The following is a 15,331-nucleotide window of genomic DNA, read 5'->3' as shown; positions in this document are numbered from 1 at the left end:
TAATAATATATGAACATATAACCAGTGTTTGAAATGGACTTTTTTACTCACCGACCAATTTGGCTACTAAAGTTTTAAGTTACCGGAATGACAGGATTTGAACCAGATTAACAACGTCACAGCTTATATATATATATATATATATATATATATTAGGTGGACAGATCAAGATAAAGAACATCAAAAAATGTAGGATGTTGGAAAATAACAATGTCTTTTCTGTTAACCAACTTTTTAAACTTTGCTATTGCTTCAATGCAAATGAACAAGCGCGCCATTATTTGTAGCGTAGTGACGAATGTGTTCAAGTAAGCCAGATATGTGCAGATGTTCCCCATCTTCTGCTCAATATGCTGTATTTAATATATCATGATGAGTTCAGTATTTGCACTAAATCTGCGCAGATTTGGATACACGAACTTCCCCAGCAAAGTGAGTAAACATAAGTAACGCCACATTGGCTCGTGATTTGACAGCGTTTCCCGCCACAGTTGATTTTTACCCGCATTTGGCGGGTGTTCATTTCAAACCCTGCATATAACCCATGACATGCAGTCGTGTGAAGAACTGAATCATCTTCCTCCACATGTGACTGTTTGTAGAGTTACACACATAAACGTGTTTATCGAGAGGACAGAAAAGTGATCAGGGATAATTAGCAACTTCACTAGTTCCAAGTAATTAAATCGTGTCTCCCACCTTGTAATTAGCTGAGAGAACATGACAAATGAAGGGGTGATTAGCGGTTAATCAGCTTTGCGTTGTGTCCTATACGTCCCTCGCAGATCAAGCTCTCGGATTTCGGCTTCTGTGCTCAAGTGTCTAAGGAGGTTCCCAAGAGAAAGTCTCTGGTGGGAACGCCGTACTGGATGGCTCCCGAGGTCATCTCCCGATTACCCTACGGCACTGAGGTACACTCCTTCATTAGCAGCCTGTGTTTGATGACGCACTGGTGTCACTGTCACTTTATTGTTTTATGTCACTTATTGTCTTATTTATTTTTGTCACTGATTATCTTATTGTCATATGATTTATCAATCATTTGGTAATGTGTGTATATACCCAGCAAGCAATAGCCGTCATTTCACAGTCTAGGTTAACTATAGACCCGATATAGTCCGGCTATGAGTAGGTTAACTATAGACCCGATATAGTCCGGCTATGAGTAGGTTAACTATAGACCCGATATAGTCCGGCTATGAGTAGGTTAACTATAGACCCGATATAGTCCGGCTATGAGTAGGTTAACTATAGACCCGATATAGTCCGGCTATGAGTAGGTTAACTATAGACCCGATATAGTCCGGCTATGAGTAGGTTAACTATAGACCCGATATAGTCCGGCTATGAGTAGGTTAACTATAGACCTGATATAGTCCGGCTATGAGTAGGTTAACTATAGACCCGATATAGTCCGGCTATGAGTAGGTTAACTATAGACCCGATATAGTCCAGCTATGAGTAGGTATAGACCTGATATAGTCCGGCTATGAGTAGGTTAACTATAGACCCGATATAGTCCGGCTAAGAGTAACACACTTCTAGCCAAAATAACCTTGAATTTGGTTACATGTGGTTTTTGCCAGAATAACTTGCGAGATGTATGATATTCCATCATGTAAGCAAAGTAAACAGTGATTATTTGGTGTTTAGTTTCATTTCTTCACTCATTTAATTTCTTTGTTATCTAATTGATGACTAGTCTAATCTTGGGCTCTGGTGAGACGTCTATTCAATTTTCACTGACAGCCCAAGTTTTGCCTTGTTTTAGCCTAGACGTCAGGGCTGTGTTTGGACGGCTATTAGACGTCTTTTAAACGCAAAATTGATTGCTGGACAGTGTCATTTCATGGCATGGTCAATCTGTAGTCACGATTTAGCTATTAAACGGCTATTAGACGTGTTTTAAATGCAAAATTGTTTGCTGGATATGCATATTTGTTTTGTTTATATAGCAATGAGGTTTATTGTATTTGGTCTGTCTATAGTCTGTGGAGTAGCATTACATTTTTCACTGTACTTGGTAACTTGTACACATGACAATAATAAATGACTTGACTTGACTTGACTTGACTTGGTGGCGCTGCTGTCCCGTGTGTGTGTGCAGGTGGACATCTGGTCTCTGGGCATCATGGTGATTGAGATGGTGGATGGAGAACCTCCGTACTTCAACGAGCCTCCACTTCAGGCCATGAGACGCATACGGGACAACCTGCCGCCTCGACTCAAAGAGTCCCATAAGGTGATTAGCTGCGCTTATAGAGGAGGTGCCATTTTCTTTTCTTAATCACTTTTCTCCTGGTTTTGGTCAAGTTAGGGAGTCAAGGAAATGCTATTGTTTTTTTGTTCTTTCTTTTCTTTTGTGACAGGTAAGTTATATCTAAAACTTAGGTAGACTTGTGTTACTGTTACAGTTCCTTTTCATAATAAATTAAATGTACAGTTGATTTTGGTGGTTGGCAGTGTTCCTTAGCGCTGGGGTTGGGAATGAGGAGCTCCATGTGGCCTTTTCTTTCATCTTGTTACATTCCCCTCGATCCCCGAGCCTAACCTTGAAAAGGGGAAACGTAACACACGTGAGCGGAAACATCCTGATGTTGATGTTTATAACATCTTAACTCTTTTCCTGTCATTGATGGAAATTTTCCGCCAATCCGTGTTTTCAGTGTTATACGCAGTGTTTTTAGTCTAGATTTAAACTGACAGAGTGTGTCCGTGTTATCAACTGGCCGGAGTTTTGAGATCGCAATAGACTATAATGCGTTAAGAGCTCGCTCAAGCACTGCGGAGCTAAACCATTTAGTGCTTTGTAAGTAATCAGCAATATTTTAAAATGTATACAATGTTTAATAGGGAGCCAATGCAGTGTTGACAGAACCGGGCTAATATGGTCATACTTCCTGGTTCTGGTAAGAACTCGAGCTGCTGCGTTTTGGACCAGCTGTAGTTTGTTTATTAAGCGTGCAGGGCAACCACCCATAATAGCATTACAATAATCTAGCCTTGAGGTCATGAACGCATGGACTAACTGTTCCACATTTGTCAATGAGAGCATATGACGTAATTTAGATATATTTTTAAGATGGAAGAATGCGGTTTTACAGACACTAGACAAGTGACTTTCAAATATTAGATTGGTATTAAAGAGCACACACACACATACACACACACACACACCCAGGTTCCTAACCGACGACGAGGACTTGACAGAGCAGCCATCCAGTGTTAGACAGTATTCTAGATTATTACGTGAGGACGTTTTTTGCCCTATAATTAGAAACTCTGTTTTTCAGAATTTAGAAGTAGGAAATCCTGTCATCCAGTTTTTTATATCAGCTGTGCATTCCGTTAATTTTGTGCATTGGTAAGTTTATATGCATGTTTAGATATTCAAACAACAAAATAATCTGCGGTCCATGAGAGCTTTGTGAAAATTATCAGAAATGCTGGCGCTGGCTGGCAAAAAAAAAAAAAAACACTGGCAGGGAAAGAGTTAATATCTTCAGGCCTTACAGTTGCATTTAGCAAATTAGAGCCGGGCCTTAATATAGTTAATATAGTAAATACTTTTTGTGATGATACAAATAATCGAGCAGTTGAGATTTGCTGTCCCAGACAGAACACAGTGTTGGCCCAGATCCGGCCCACATCTGGCACACGTGGAATCCACCGGATCTGGCCGACACTACGTTGCTGTCTGGGATATATCATATATCACTTTATGTGAGTGTCTTTATGTATGAGGATAAAGTAGGATGTACTATATATAAACTATGGAAGCTTGTTTCCGCCACAGAAAAAAGATTTTAAAAGGTAATTGTGACTTTTTTTCTCACACTTGCGACTTTATATCAAGCAATTACGAGTTTCTTTTCTCAACATCTTTTTTCAAAATTGTGAGATATAAAGTCACAATTGCGAGTTATGAAGTCCAATACTAAGGAAAAAAAGTTTTTTTTCTCAGAATTGCATGTTTATCTCACAATTCTGACTTTATAACACGCAATTGTTTGAAAAAAAAGTCCGAATTGTGAGATAAAAAGTCGCAATTACCTTTTTTATTTTTTCATTCTGTGGCGGAAACAAGCTTCAGGAATAGACACTGTTAGGACAATAAAAGCGACATCAGCTCATTATGATCATCTGACTCAGTTCAGATCACGTGACGTCAGGTGTGTGTTGAACATCTTCTGGCGTGTGTGTTCCGGTTCAGGTGTCGTCGGTCCTGCGGGCCTTCCTGGACCTGATGCTAGTGCGCGAGCCTTCCCAGCGTGCATCAGCGCTCGAGCTCCTGCAGAACCCGTTCCTGAAGCTGTCCGGGCCGCCGGCCTGCATCGTTCCTCTGATGCGCCATTACCGCCACCGCTGAGGTCACATGACGCTGGAGTCACATGACGCTTTCATCATCGACGAACAGAAGAGCGGTCGCGTCTCGGCCCGCTAGCGTTCGGTTTGATCCCGCGGCGGATCCGTCGGGCCACACGATAGAGTCTCTTAACCAACAAGCGTCTTTTTCACTGTCGTCTTCTCACGCTAACTATTTTAGAGCAATTGTAAGTTTTACTTGTACAGTTTTGATAAACAGCAGTATTTTTGTTGTGATGTTACCATGGTGAAATGGGCAGTGTTACATAGAACTTGAGAGTTTCTGCAAAATAAAATATTAATAATAATAATAATAATAATAAAAAACTTTCCTACTGTTTATATTTAATTTTTTTGAAGATGGTCATTTAAACGCCCTGTTGCAGACAGATGAATCTGAATATATTTATTTATTCTGCATTTGTAGATACTGCCGGCCGTCAGAGTTTTCTACGCTGTATTGATTTCTGATTTCTCAGTAGTGTGGCCTTTTTCATTCTCATTCTCACCGTCTGACCGTCGCTCGTGTGTTTAGATCACCAACACTTCATTCATTCATCCGACCTCTAGCAATATTAACGTGTTTGGCACAATAATCGATCACGCGTGTTTTCTAGTCTCACCTGTGTCTCATTGGTCACTGTGATCTGTAAATATGAACGTGTGTTTCACCTGTAGAGATATACAGATCCAGCTGTCATGTTGCTTTTGTACCGTGATCTCGCATGTGTGTCACTGAAAGCTGCTTTCAATAAAAAAACACAAATATGTCCACGTGCCATCATGTGTTTTTATCCGTATTCTGTGTGGCTTTAGGCCCTTGTAAATACACACACACACACACACACACACACACACACACACACACACACACACACTCACACACACAGTGTCTTCATTTTCTCCACAGAACTACTTGTAAATGACAATCACATCAGAAATGACTTCATATACTCTACTGACATACTAATCAAGATTAATAAAAAATATTAAAACAGTATATTTGAAGTTTATTGCAGATGAATTATATCTGGAGCTCTTGTTTAAAACATGATTCTGCAGATTCATGGGACTTTTCTCTGTAGAGTCTCAAACATCAAATACATTCTAAAAGCGAGATTGGTGAAAAATCCTTTTATTCTCTTGTAATGTTTTTTAAGAATATAATGACAGTAATGTACTGTACTACAACAAATGAAATACCCAGAAATCTTAATACATTTATAGGAGAATGCTGCTGATTTCCGTCTACTTTTGAGGTCGTGATATGAGCTCGTCATGTTCAAGTGCTTTGTTGTCTGAAACAATAGACCTTATTCAGAGTAGAGCCAGACTGAGCGATAGACGTACTGTGTTTTCAGTGGGATCCGCTGTAAAAAGCTGTGGAAAGGTCCTAGATCATTTATAATTTTTCTACAGCTCATGTTGTCTGGAGTTTTTATTTTTTTATTTTACTGAAATTTCTTGTAAAGATATTTTTGCAGTGTTTCGTGAGCAGAACAATCACATTAAAAACAGTATAACCCACTGAAGAGATGTATGTATATCCATGTATAAAACATACAATATGCTTCAAATGATTATTCATGTATGTAATTATGCATGGAAAAACTAATAAAGAATAGCAGTCACAGCATCAATCGTTCTCTCCTCCGCCATGTTGAACGTTTATGGCTCCAGCTCTGGCGCGGAAACTCAGACTAGGAATTTCCAACTAGGAATTTCTGACTTGGAATTTTCAACTGGGAATTTCCGACTTAGAATTAATAGCTGGGCATTTCCAATTTGGAATTTCCGACTGGGAATTTTCGACTTGGAAACTCCGATTAGGAAATGCCGACTAGGAAATTTCGAGTAGGAAACTCATATTTATAATCATTCTGATAGCATGTGAAGCAATCGTTCTCTCCTCCGCCATGTTGAAAGTCTATGGCTCCGATTCTGACATGGAAACTCAGAACAGGAATTTCCGACTTGGAATTTTCGAGTAGGAATCTCAGATTAGGAAATGCAGACTAGGACATTTTGAGTAGGAAACTCATATTTATAATCATTATGATAATCATGTGAATAAAACATACAATATGCTTCAAATGATTATTCATACATGTAAATATGCACGACTTTAACAACAATACAAAATGATGGAGCTTTTGTGGAAAAACTAATAAAGAATATCAGTCACAGCAGCAATCGTTCTCTCCTCCGCCATGTTGAAAGTTTATGGCTCCGACTCTGGCGTGGGAACTCAGACTAGGAATTTCTGACTTGGAATTTTCCAATTGGAATTTCCGACTGAGAATTTCCGACTTGGAAACTCAGATTAGGAAACTCCGATTAGGAAATGCAGACTAGGAAATTTTTTGTGGGAAACTCATATTTATAATCATTCTGATAGCATGTGAAGCAAACATTCTCTCCTCCGCCATGTTGAAAGTCTATGGCTCCGATTCTGACGTGGAAACTCAGAACAGGAATTTCGACTAGGAATTTCCAACTAGGAATATCCGACTTGGAATTTTCGAGTAGGAAACTCAGATTAGGAAATGCAGACTAGGAAATTTTGAATAGGAAACTCATATTTATAATCATTCTGATAGCATGTGAAGGCAGCATCATTGTGAATAAAACATACAATATGCTTCAAATGATTATTCATAGATGTAAATATGCCCGACTTTAACAACAATACAAGATAATGCAGCTGTTGTGGAAAACTAATAAAGAATAACAGTCACAGCAGCAATCGTTGCAATCTCAGCAATCGTCGGAGTTTCTCTGGCGGAGTTTCTCTGGCGTGGAAACTCAGACTGGGAATTTCCGACTAGGAATTTCCGACTTGGAATTTCCAACTAGGAATTTCCAAACTAGGATTTTCCAACTAGGAATTTACGACTTGGAATTTTTTAATAGGATTAGGAAATGCAGACTAGGAAATTTTGAGTGGGAAACTAGCATGTGAAGGCAGCATCGCTGTGTATAAAACATACAATATGCTTCAAATGATTAAAGTCGTGCTTTAACAACAATTCAAGATGATGAAGCTTTTGTGGAAAAACTAATAAAGAATAGCAGTCACAGTAGCAATCGTTCTCTCCTCCGCCATGTTGAAAGTTTATGGCTCCGACTCTGGTGTGGAAACACGGACTAGGAATTTCCAACTGGGAATTTCCGACTTGGAATTTTTTCCAACTAGGAATTTCCGACTTGTCACAGTGAATGTGAAGAGTTCAGATGCAAAAGCCTCTAAGTGCCAGCTGAAAATTTCTTCTAGAATGGTAATGTAACCCATATGAAACCCAGAGAGCGCAATACACTAGAGCGTCATAAACAGTAGAGAGTGCTACACGCAGTTTTCATGTCTTGGTAGATCTCTTCCTGAAACGTCCTGAAACCGCGTGCAAGCTGTGAACAATTGCTGGTATGTAACGCAACATAATTGTGTGAAACTTTGAGTATATACACGTATCTACACTGATTAGCTCCTTTATTAGTAGAGCATCAACTGTGAGCACGAGAGGAGCAGCCTCGGTCGGGTTGTTGCTGTTTGAAATTCCGGTGAGTTTAAACATTTCTTTTGCTAGCATGTTGTTAACCACAGTGAGCAGAAAAACCACTGTAAAGTTCAGATACTTAACATAAAAAACCAATCGGGGTTATAAGACTGTTGTCTAATGTTTCAGTGTACTTTGGTGTATATTGTATCATTGTATTTATGCTCTCAAAAGATCGCTAGCTAATCGCTAGCCGTTAATCATTAATTGCTAAGTGCCAAGCTAATAGTTTGTATTGTATTAAGGAGGATTTATAGCTTGGTGGAAGTGTTTGAAACTAAAGTGCAATACATAAATTTTTGTTGGTATTAAAACATTCAGTTAATGGAGTTAAATACTAATGACACATTAATGATCTGTTGCCAACTACAGTGTTTGATTTGGGTTATTTCAATGTACATGTTAAATGTGTTAACACTGATCATTTAATTCAATTCATGTTGAAAAGCGTCAATATTAAGATGTGTGTTACCTTAAAAGCAGTTAAGGAATATGTCACATATAAATGTGATGATAAATAATTAATTTGTTAATGTTAAGTACAAATTGTTGATATGTAAAAGTTCATGATATGTATTTAGTGCTAAAATACCAGTTGCCATTACATGTGGTAATTCATTTTACTGTAAGCAAGGTATGTCTTTAGCCATTGGTCATACGCTGTAAGATGCACTAAATGGAAGAAATAAGTTAATGAGATCTCATGTTTGAAATGGAGAAATAGAACAGAATAACTTACTACTTTACACTGCTTGTGTAGGTTGTTTTTTTTGTTATTTTGACCACTACGAGAGAAATAGATGAATCAAAGATGGCGAGCCCAGCCCAGAGTGACGGTGGATGGTCGTGAGAACGGTGTGGCCAGCCGTGGGACCAGCCACCGAGGACGTCGGACTAGTTTCGTGCAGACAGGATACAGATAAGAATACACTTACGCTATTAACTCTACCCGGGTAGTAGTAGTGGACTTTACACACACAAAAGGACCAGGAACTGAACTCTGAACTCAATTTCATACTCCTCAATTTAAAGGAGTTTTTCGGTTCCTTGCCACTGTTGCCTTTGGCTTGCTCAGTTGGGGATATTTTGGGGATATTTAATTTAATTTTATCAATCAATAAATTCCTCTTGAAAAAAACGTTGTTGTATTATTTTAATTTAATACTGTGAAGCTGCTTTGATACAATCTGTATTGTGAAAAGCGCTATACAAATAAACTTGACTTGACTTGACTTGACTTAAAGGAGCACTGAGCTGAAGTGTCAGCTCCCACGGACATTTTCTTTTCTTTTATTATTGAAAGAGCTCTATTTTTGTTTATTTTATTTTCACTCTTGGTACATTACAGAACTGTGTTCATTGTTGTGTTCCCTGAGGCAATAAAACTGTCAACTATTCAACTCAATAATAACTCCTTTGTGAGTCACTCAAGGCAGACCACACCCCGGACCTAGGTAGATGTTAGTTGCCCTGTTCTGGTATTGGTTAGCTCTAGGGGGCGCTACACAAAACTTGGCGAGCCAGCCAGGAGTGGTTTTGAGTCCTTATTTAGTGAAAGTTGAACAGTCTGGCACTTCTATTGCATTCCATCTGTGAACATTGGTAATTTTTCTGAATTTATCTTGCTGTCAAAGGGTAAATATGGATGTAATTCAGTCCCAAAACGTAAAAGTACCTGATTCTGTCTTAGTAGGAGGTATAACTGGTGATGAGGCAGACAATGAAGTTATGGAGTATTTAGGGCAGTTTGGTTCAATTGGAAGGATAATTCAGGTGACTAGCTCTGAGCCCCAGTTTAAAGACACAGCCATTGTGGAATTCAAGTCAGGCGAAGCCGTTCAGTTCCTTCGGGAAACCTTGCCGCGTAAAAGACCCAGTAGTAACCCAAATGTTGTCCACCATATTCGGCTTCTCTCTGAGTTGTATGCTGCTGACAAAAGTTCAAGCTTAACCCAGTCTTACTTAACTGAGCTGAGGTATATTGCTAAGCTAAGTGGAGCAGACTTTGAGAAGGTTTTGATAGATGAGCTGGTTAGAATTCAGGAGTCTACCCAGAGCCATGACACAACTGAATTAAATGTGCCAAATGTTAGCCAGGAACCCCAGCCTGCTAGTAGCCCAGACCAAACTGAACCCCCTGCCAATGTTAACCAACCTCCTATGAAAATAGATAGTGATCTGATCCACCCCCATGCACGTGACTCATTTCCATTTGCTGCAGGTGCAGGGGCATCACCATCACCCTCACATGGGAAACAAACCCTCTACTTACCTTCAGAGCAGCTCATCACTCCCGAAGTGCAGAAGGTAGTGGTCGAACATGTCATTAAGAATAGCAACATATCTTCTCAGTATCATGGCCATACCAAACTCAGACCGTTCTCAGGAAAGGTCCCTTGTCCCTATTTGGAGTCTGACTATGACACATGGCGCAACAATGTTGAGTTCCACCTCACAGATGCCACCGTGTCTGACAAACACACTATCAGGAAGATAGTGGAGAGCCTTCTTCCGCCTGCTGCTAATGTGGTTAAGCACCTTGGGCCTAACTCTACTCCCCATGACTACCTTTGCCTTCTCGACTCTGCCTATGGTACTGTCGACGACGGGGATGAACTCTTTGCGAAATTCCTGAACACCAATCAGAACTCGGGTGAAAGGCCTTCTGGGTATCTGCAACGTCTGCAGACAGCCCTGAGTCAAGTAGTCAAAAGAGGTGGCATTGCGGCCAGTGAGTCAGAGCGTCAACTGCTCAAGCAATTCTGTAGAGGTTGCTGGAATAACAGCCTAATCACAAGTCTCCAGCTTGAGCAGAAGAAAAACAACCCGCCCCCGTTTTCTGAGTTACTTCTTTTGCTACGTACTGAGGAGGACCGCCAAGCTGCTAAGTCCAGCCGCATGAGACAGCACTTGGGGGTTCCTAAATCCAAAGCCCAGTCAAATTCTCTTTCGGTAGGAGACCATGGCACTTATGACATAGACACAGAAACCGCTGAAGATAGGGCATCCCCCATCAATGCACCTAAGCTGGAAAAGCAACTTGCAAAGCTACATGCCCAAATAGCTTCTTTGAAAGCATCTTTAAGCAGCAGCTCAAGACAGGCTTCTGCTAAGCCAAGCCAGAAGTTAAAGTCTAAAACCAAGGCCTCAACTGAAGAAAAATCCTCATCCTCAGGTGAGTCAAAGCTCACAAGAAAGCCTCGCCCAGGATATTGTTTCAAGTGTGGCGAGGAGGGCCACATTGCATCCTCCTGCAGTAACGAACCAAATCCTGAGCTAGTTGAGATAAAACGTAAAGAGTTGAGACAAAAACAGCAAGCCTGGGAAGAACAAAACAGGCATGATTTAAACTGAACTCAGTTTCTGAGGAGGGACTATCAGGAACTGAAATAAAGTATGAATGTCCCAAAACAAAACCCTTGACTAAAGCCTCCAGTAACCCTCACAAAGTGGAGCGCCAAATTAAGCTACCTAAAGGACTTGTAGGACAGAAATGTACAGCTGATGTTATTGTGTCAGGGGTTAACTGTAATTGCCTCCTTGACACTGGGTCTCAAGTGACCACTGTATCTGCTTCCTTCTACAACAGCAATCTTTCAGAACACCCCATTCAGCCCATTGACGGTCTGGACGTTGAGGGTGCTAGTGGCCAAAATGTTCCGTACTTGGGCTACATACCGCTCATCCTCAAGTTTCCAAAGAGCTTTGTTGAAACTGAACCTGAAGTTTTTACTTTAGCGCTAGTAGTTCCAGACTTACGCATTAACTATGACTTACCTGTACTGGTTGGGACAAATGCACTTGATGTCTTGTAAGATGAACATTGTCACAGAAAAAACCCAAACGACCTGTCTTCTGTCTATGGCTATAGACAACTCCTTCGCACACTTAAGCTCCGGAGAGAAGTGAGCTCTTCAGGGAGAATGGGTTTAGTAACCTTTAACGACAAAGTGCAGCCAGTGATACCCGCTCAAGGGAGAGTCCTTCTTGAGGGCAATGTCACGGCTAGTTCCTTTGAAGAATGCGCAGTGGTTGAACAGCCAACATTATCTATTCTGCCGGGTGGAATCTTTGTGGAGTGCTGTCTTGTCACCTTGCACAAGCAGAACCCCCACAAATTACCTGTGTGGATTAGGAATGAAACTGAGCATGACCTGACACTCCCCTCCAACTGTGTCCTTGCCGAGCTTTTCACTCCTGAGGAGATCTATGACAGCTTGCTTCAAACAAGAATGTTGATCCTGTCACTTCTCAGTCAGTCAGTGAACCTACCAAGGAAAAACTAACATTTGACTTTGGTGACTCCCCTCTCCCAAAAGAGTGGAAGGATAGGATAACCCAGAGTCTACATGCTTATGCTGATGTTTTCGCCCAACACGATCTCGATTTTGGACACGCATCCAAAGTGAAGCACCACATAAACCTGAAAGATGAAACACCCTTCAAAGAAAAGTCCAGACCAATTCACCCAAACGATTATGAGGCAGTACGGAAACATCTGAAAACACTCCTTGATGCAGGAGTGATTCAAGAATCAGAGTCCCCTTATTCATCGCCAATCGTGGTGGTCCGGAAAAAAAATGGAGAGGTCCGCCTTTGCATTGACTATCACAAGCTAAATGCGTTGACGATACGAGACGCATATGCTCTCCCTAACCTTGAGGAAGCATTCTCAGCCCTTGCTGGATCCAAGTGGTTTTCAGTAATGGATCTCAAGTCTGGTTATTATCAGATTGAGATGGAGGAACGTGACAAGCCTAAGACTGCTTTTGTGTGCCCTTTGGGTTTTTACGAGTTCAACCGTATGCCCCAAGGCATCACCAACGCTCCTAGTACTTTCCAACGATTAATGGAGCGGTGTATGGGCAGTCTCCATCTGAAGGAAGTACTTGTGTTCTTGGATGACGTCATTGTGTTTTCAAGTACATTAGAAGAACATGAAACCAGACTTTTACATGTCCTTCAGCAATTGAGAGAAAATGGCTTGAAACTTTCTCCAGCAAAGTGTCGGTTCTTCCAAAGCTCAGTGCGCTATCTAGGGCACATTGTTTCCAGCAAAGGGGTGGAGACTGATCCTGAAAAGGTCAGTGCACTCCGCACTTGGCCAAGACCACAAACCCTCAGCGAGCTCAAGTCCTTTCTAGGCTTCGCAGGGTATTATCGCCGATTCATAAAGGACTATTCCAAAATAGTCAAACCCTTGAATGACCTCACCGGGGGTTACCCACCTTACAGGAAGGGTAGAAAAGTAACACCATGCCCTGGGAGGTTCTTCAACCCCAAAGAACCCTTTGCCGACCGGTGGACACCTGCTTGCCAAGAAGCTTTTGTGGCGATTATAGACAAACTCACCTCCTCACCAGTACTTGGATTCGCTAATCCAAAACTACCGTATGTTCTTCATACAGACGCAAGCACTTCTGGTCTAGGGGCTGCCCTGTATCAAGAACAGGATGGTGAAATGCGAGTAATCGCCTATGCTAGCAGAGGGCTTTCGCCAAGTGAAAAGCGGTATCCAGCCCATAAGCTGGAATTTCTAGCTTTGAAGTGGTCCATTGTGGAAAAGTTCCAAGACTACCTCTATGGAAACACATTCTCGGTTGTAACAGACAACAATCCGTTAACATATGTGCTAAAGTCAGCTAAACTTGATGCTGCCAATTATCGCTGGCTAGCTTCACTTTCCACCTTCGACTTTAACATAAAGTATCGGGCTGGGAAAAGCAACCAAGACGCAGACGGCCTTTCCAGGCGGCCCTGTGACACTCTGGCCGATGACCATGTTTCTCTTGAGGAAAGAGAGCGAATTAAACAATTTGCTTCTCACCATCTGTCTTCATCTCCTGCCCAAACAGACATTCCAGCTGACACAGTGACAACAACCTACCTTCTATCACCTTGGTAGAGTCCCTTGCCCTTCACACGGACGCAGTGCGTGACATCTATGCAGATGAGGAAGCGCTGGGTTGTTCTACCATACCTACGTTCAGTGAGGCAGAACTCAAGCAACATCAGAGGTCTGATCCGGTCATTGGTCATGTTGTCAACCTGTTGGAGGTTGGAGATGAAGCAAACCCCAATCCTAGTCCCGATTCTCTGGAACTTAAGTTAATGCTTAAGGAATGGAAACGGTTGGAGTTGAGAAATGGTCTCCTCTACAGAACCCGCCGATCAGAAGACGACACCACTTACCAATTTGTGGCTCCCGAGCTCCTAAGGTCCGCTATTCTTACATGCCTCCACGACGATATGGGGCATATGGGTTTGGAAAGAACTCTCGACTTGGTCCGATCAAGATTTTACTGGCCTAAGATGGCTACTGATGTGGAGAAAAAGATCAAGTCATGTGGACGTTGTGTAAGAAGAAAAACACCACCTGAGAAATCAGCACCTCTTGTGAATATCCAGACAACTCGTCCCATGGAATTGGTATGCATGGACTTTTTGTCTTTGGAGCCTGACAGTCGCAACACCAAAGACATCTTGGTCATAACAGATCACTTTACCAAGTATGCTGTTGCCATACCAACCAAAGACCAGAAGGCTACAACAGTTGCAAAGTGTCTTTGGGAGCAGTATTTGGTGCACTACGGGTTTCCAGAGCGTCTGCTTAGTGATCAGGGCAGGGATTTCGAGTCTCAACTCATCAAAGAGCTCTGTACCCTAGCCGGCATTACCAAAGTACGCACAAGTCCCTATCATCCGAGGGGAAACCCGGTCGAACGATTCAACCGAACACTGCTAGGCATGTTAGGAACCTTGAGAGAAAAGGATAAAAATCACTGGCGTGACTATGTAAAACCCCTAACTCATGCTTATAATTGCACCAAGAACGAGGTTACCGGCTTCAGTCCGTATGAGTTGCTGTTCGGGCGCCAGCCAAGGTTACCAATAGATATTGCCTTTAGCTTACCTGTTAAAGATGGTGCTCCTAAATCTCACTCTCAGTATGTGAGAAACCTGAAAGCACGCCTTGAGGAGAGTTATCAGATCGCCACCAGGAATTCACAAAAGGTTGCTGAGAGAAACAAACGTCGCTTTGACAAAGCAGTAAGAGAATCAACGCTAGAGGAAGGTGACCAAGTGTTAGTAAGGAACTTGCGGTTGAGAAACAAACACAAGCTTGCGGATAAGTGGGAGCCCACTATGTACAAAGTTCTGAAAAAGATGGGCGACTTACCTGTGTACACAGTGCACCCCCTGAACGGAGATGGTCCCAGTCGCACCCTACATAGGGATCTCCTACTCCCTTGCGGTGACTTATCCGAAACTGAGGAAACCGAAAAGCCGAAACCAAAGGCCCGCCAGCCAAGAACTAGGCGTAGTCAAACTCAGCCACTTGAAGAGCACTCAGAGTCTGAGGATGATTCACCCTTTTGTCCTACCCAGCTGTCTGTCATTCCTGAGGAAAG

At 41.8% G+C, this 15,331-nt stretch overlaps 1 protein-coding gene across 3 annotated transcripts in view; it reads left to right on the top strand.

The window, feature by feature from the left end:
- The window catches only part of pak5 (p21 protein (Cdc42/Rac)-activated kinase 5), a 73,441-nt gene extending 68,319 nt beyond the window's left edge, over positions 1 to 5,122 (top strand). For all 3 annotated transcript variants that reach the window (XM_082147177.1, XM_082147179.1, XM_082147178.1), the window contains 3 exons: positions 786 to 911; positions 2,108 to 2,242; positions 4,214 to 5,122. In XM_082147177.1, coding sequence (XP_082003303.1) covers positions 786 to 911; positions 2,108 to 2,242; positions 4,214 to 4,369 — 417 coding nt within the window. In that variant the 3' untranslated portion in view covers positions 4,370 to 5,122. The remainder of the gene's footprint in view (positions 1 to 785; positions 912 to 2,107; positions 2,243 to 4,213) is intronic.
- The last annotated feature ends 10,209 nt before the right edge of the window (positions 5,123 to 15,331 follow it).

This window comes from Leuciscus leuciscus, assembly GCF_965113295.1.
Source record: "Leuciscus leuciscus genome assembly, chromosome: 19".
NCBI classification, from domain to species: Eukaryota; Metazoa; Chordata; class Actinopteri; order Cypriniformes; family Leuciscidae; genus Leuciscus; species Leuciscus leuciscus.
This window is presented reverse-complemented; position numbering and strand designations above follow the sequence as displayed.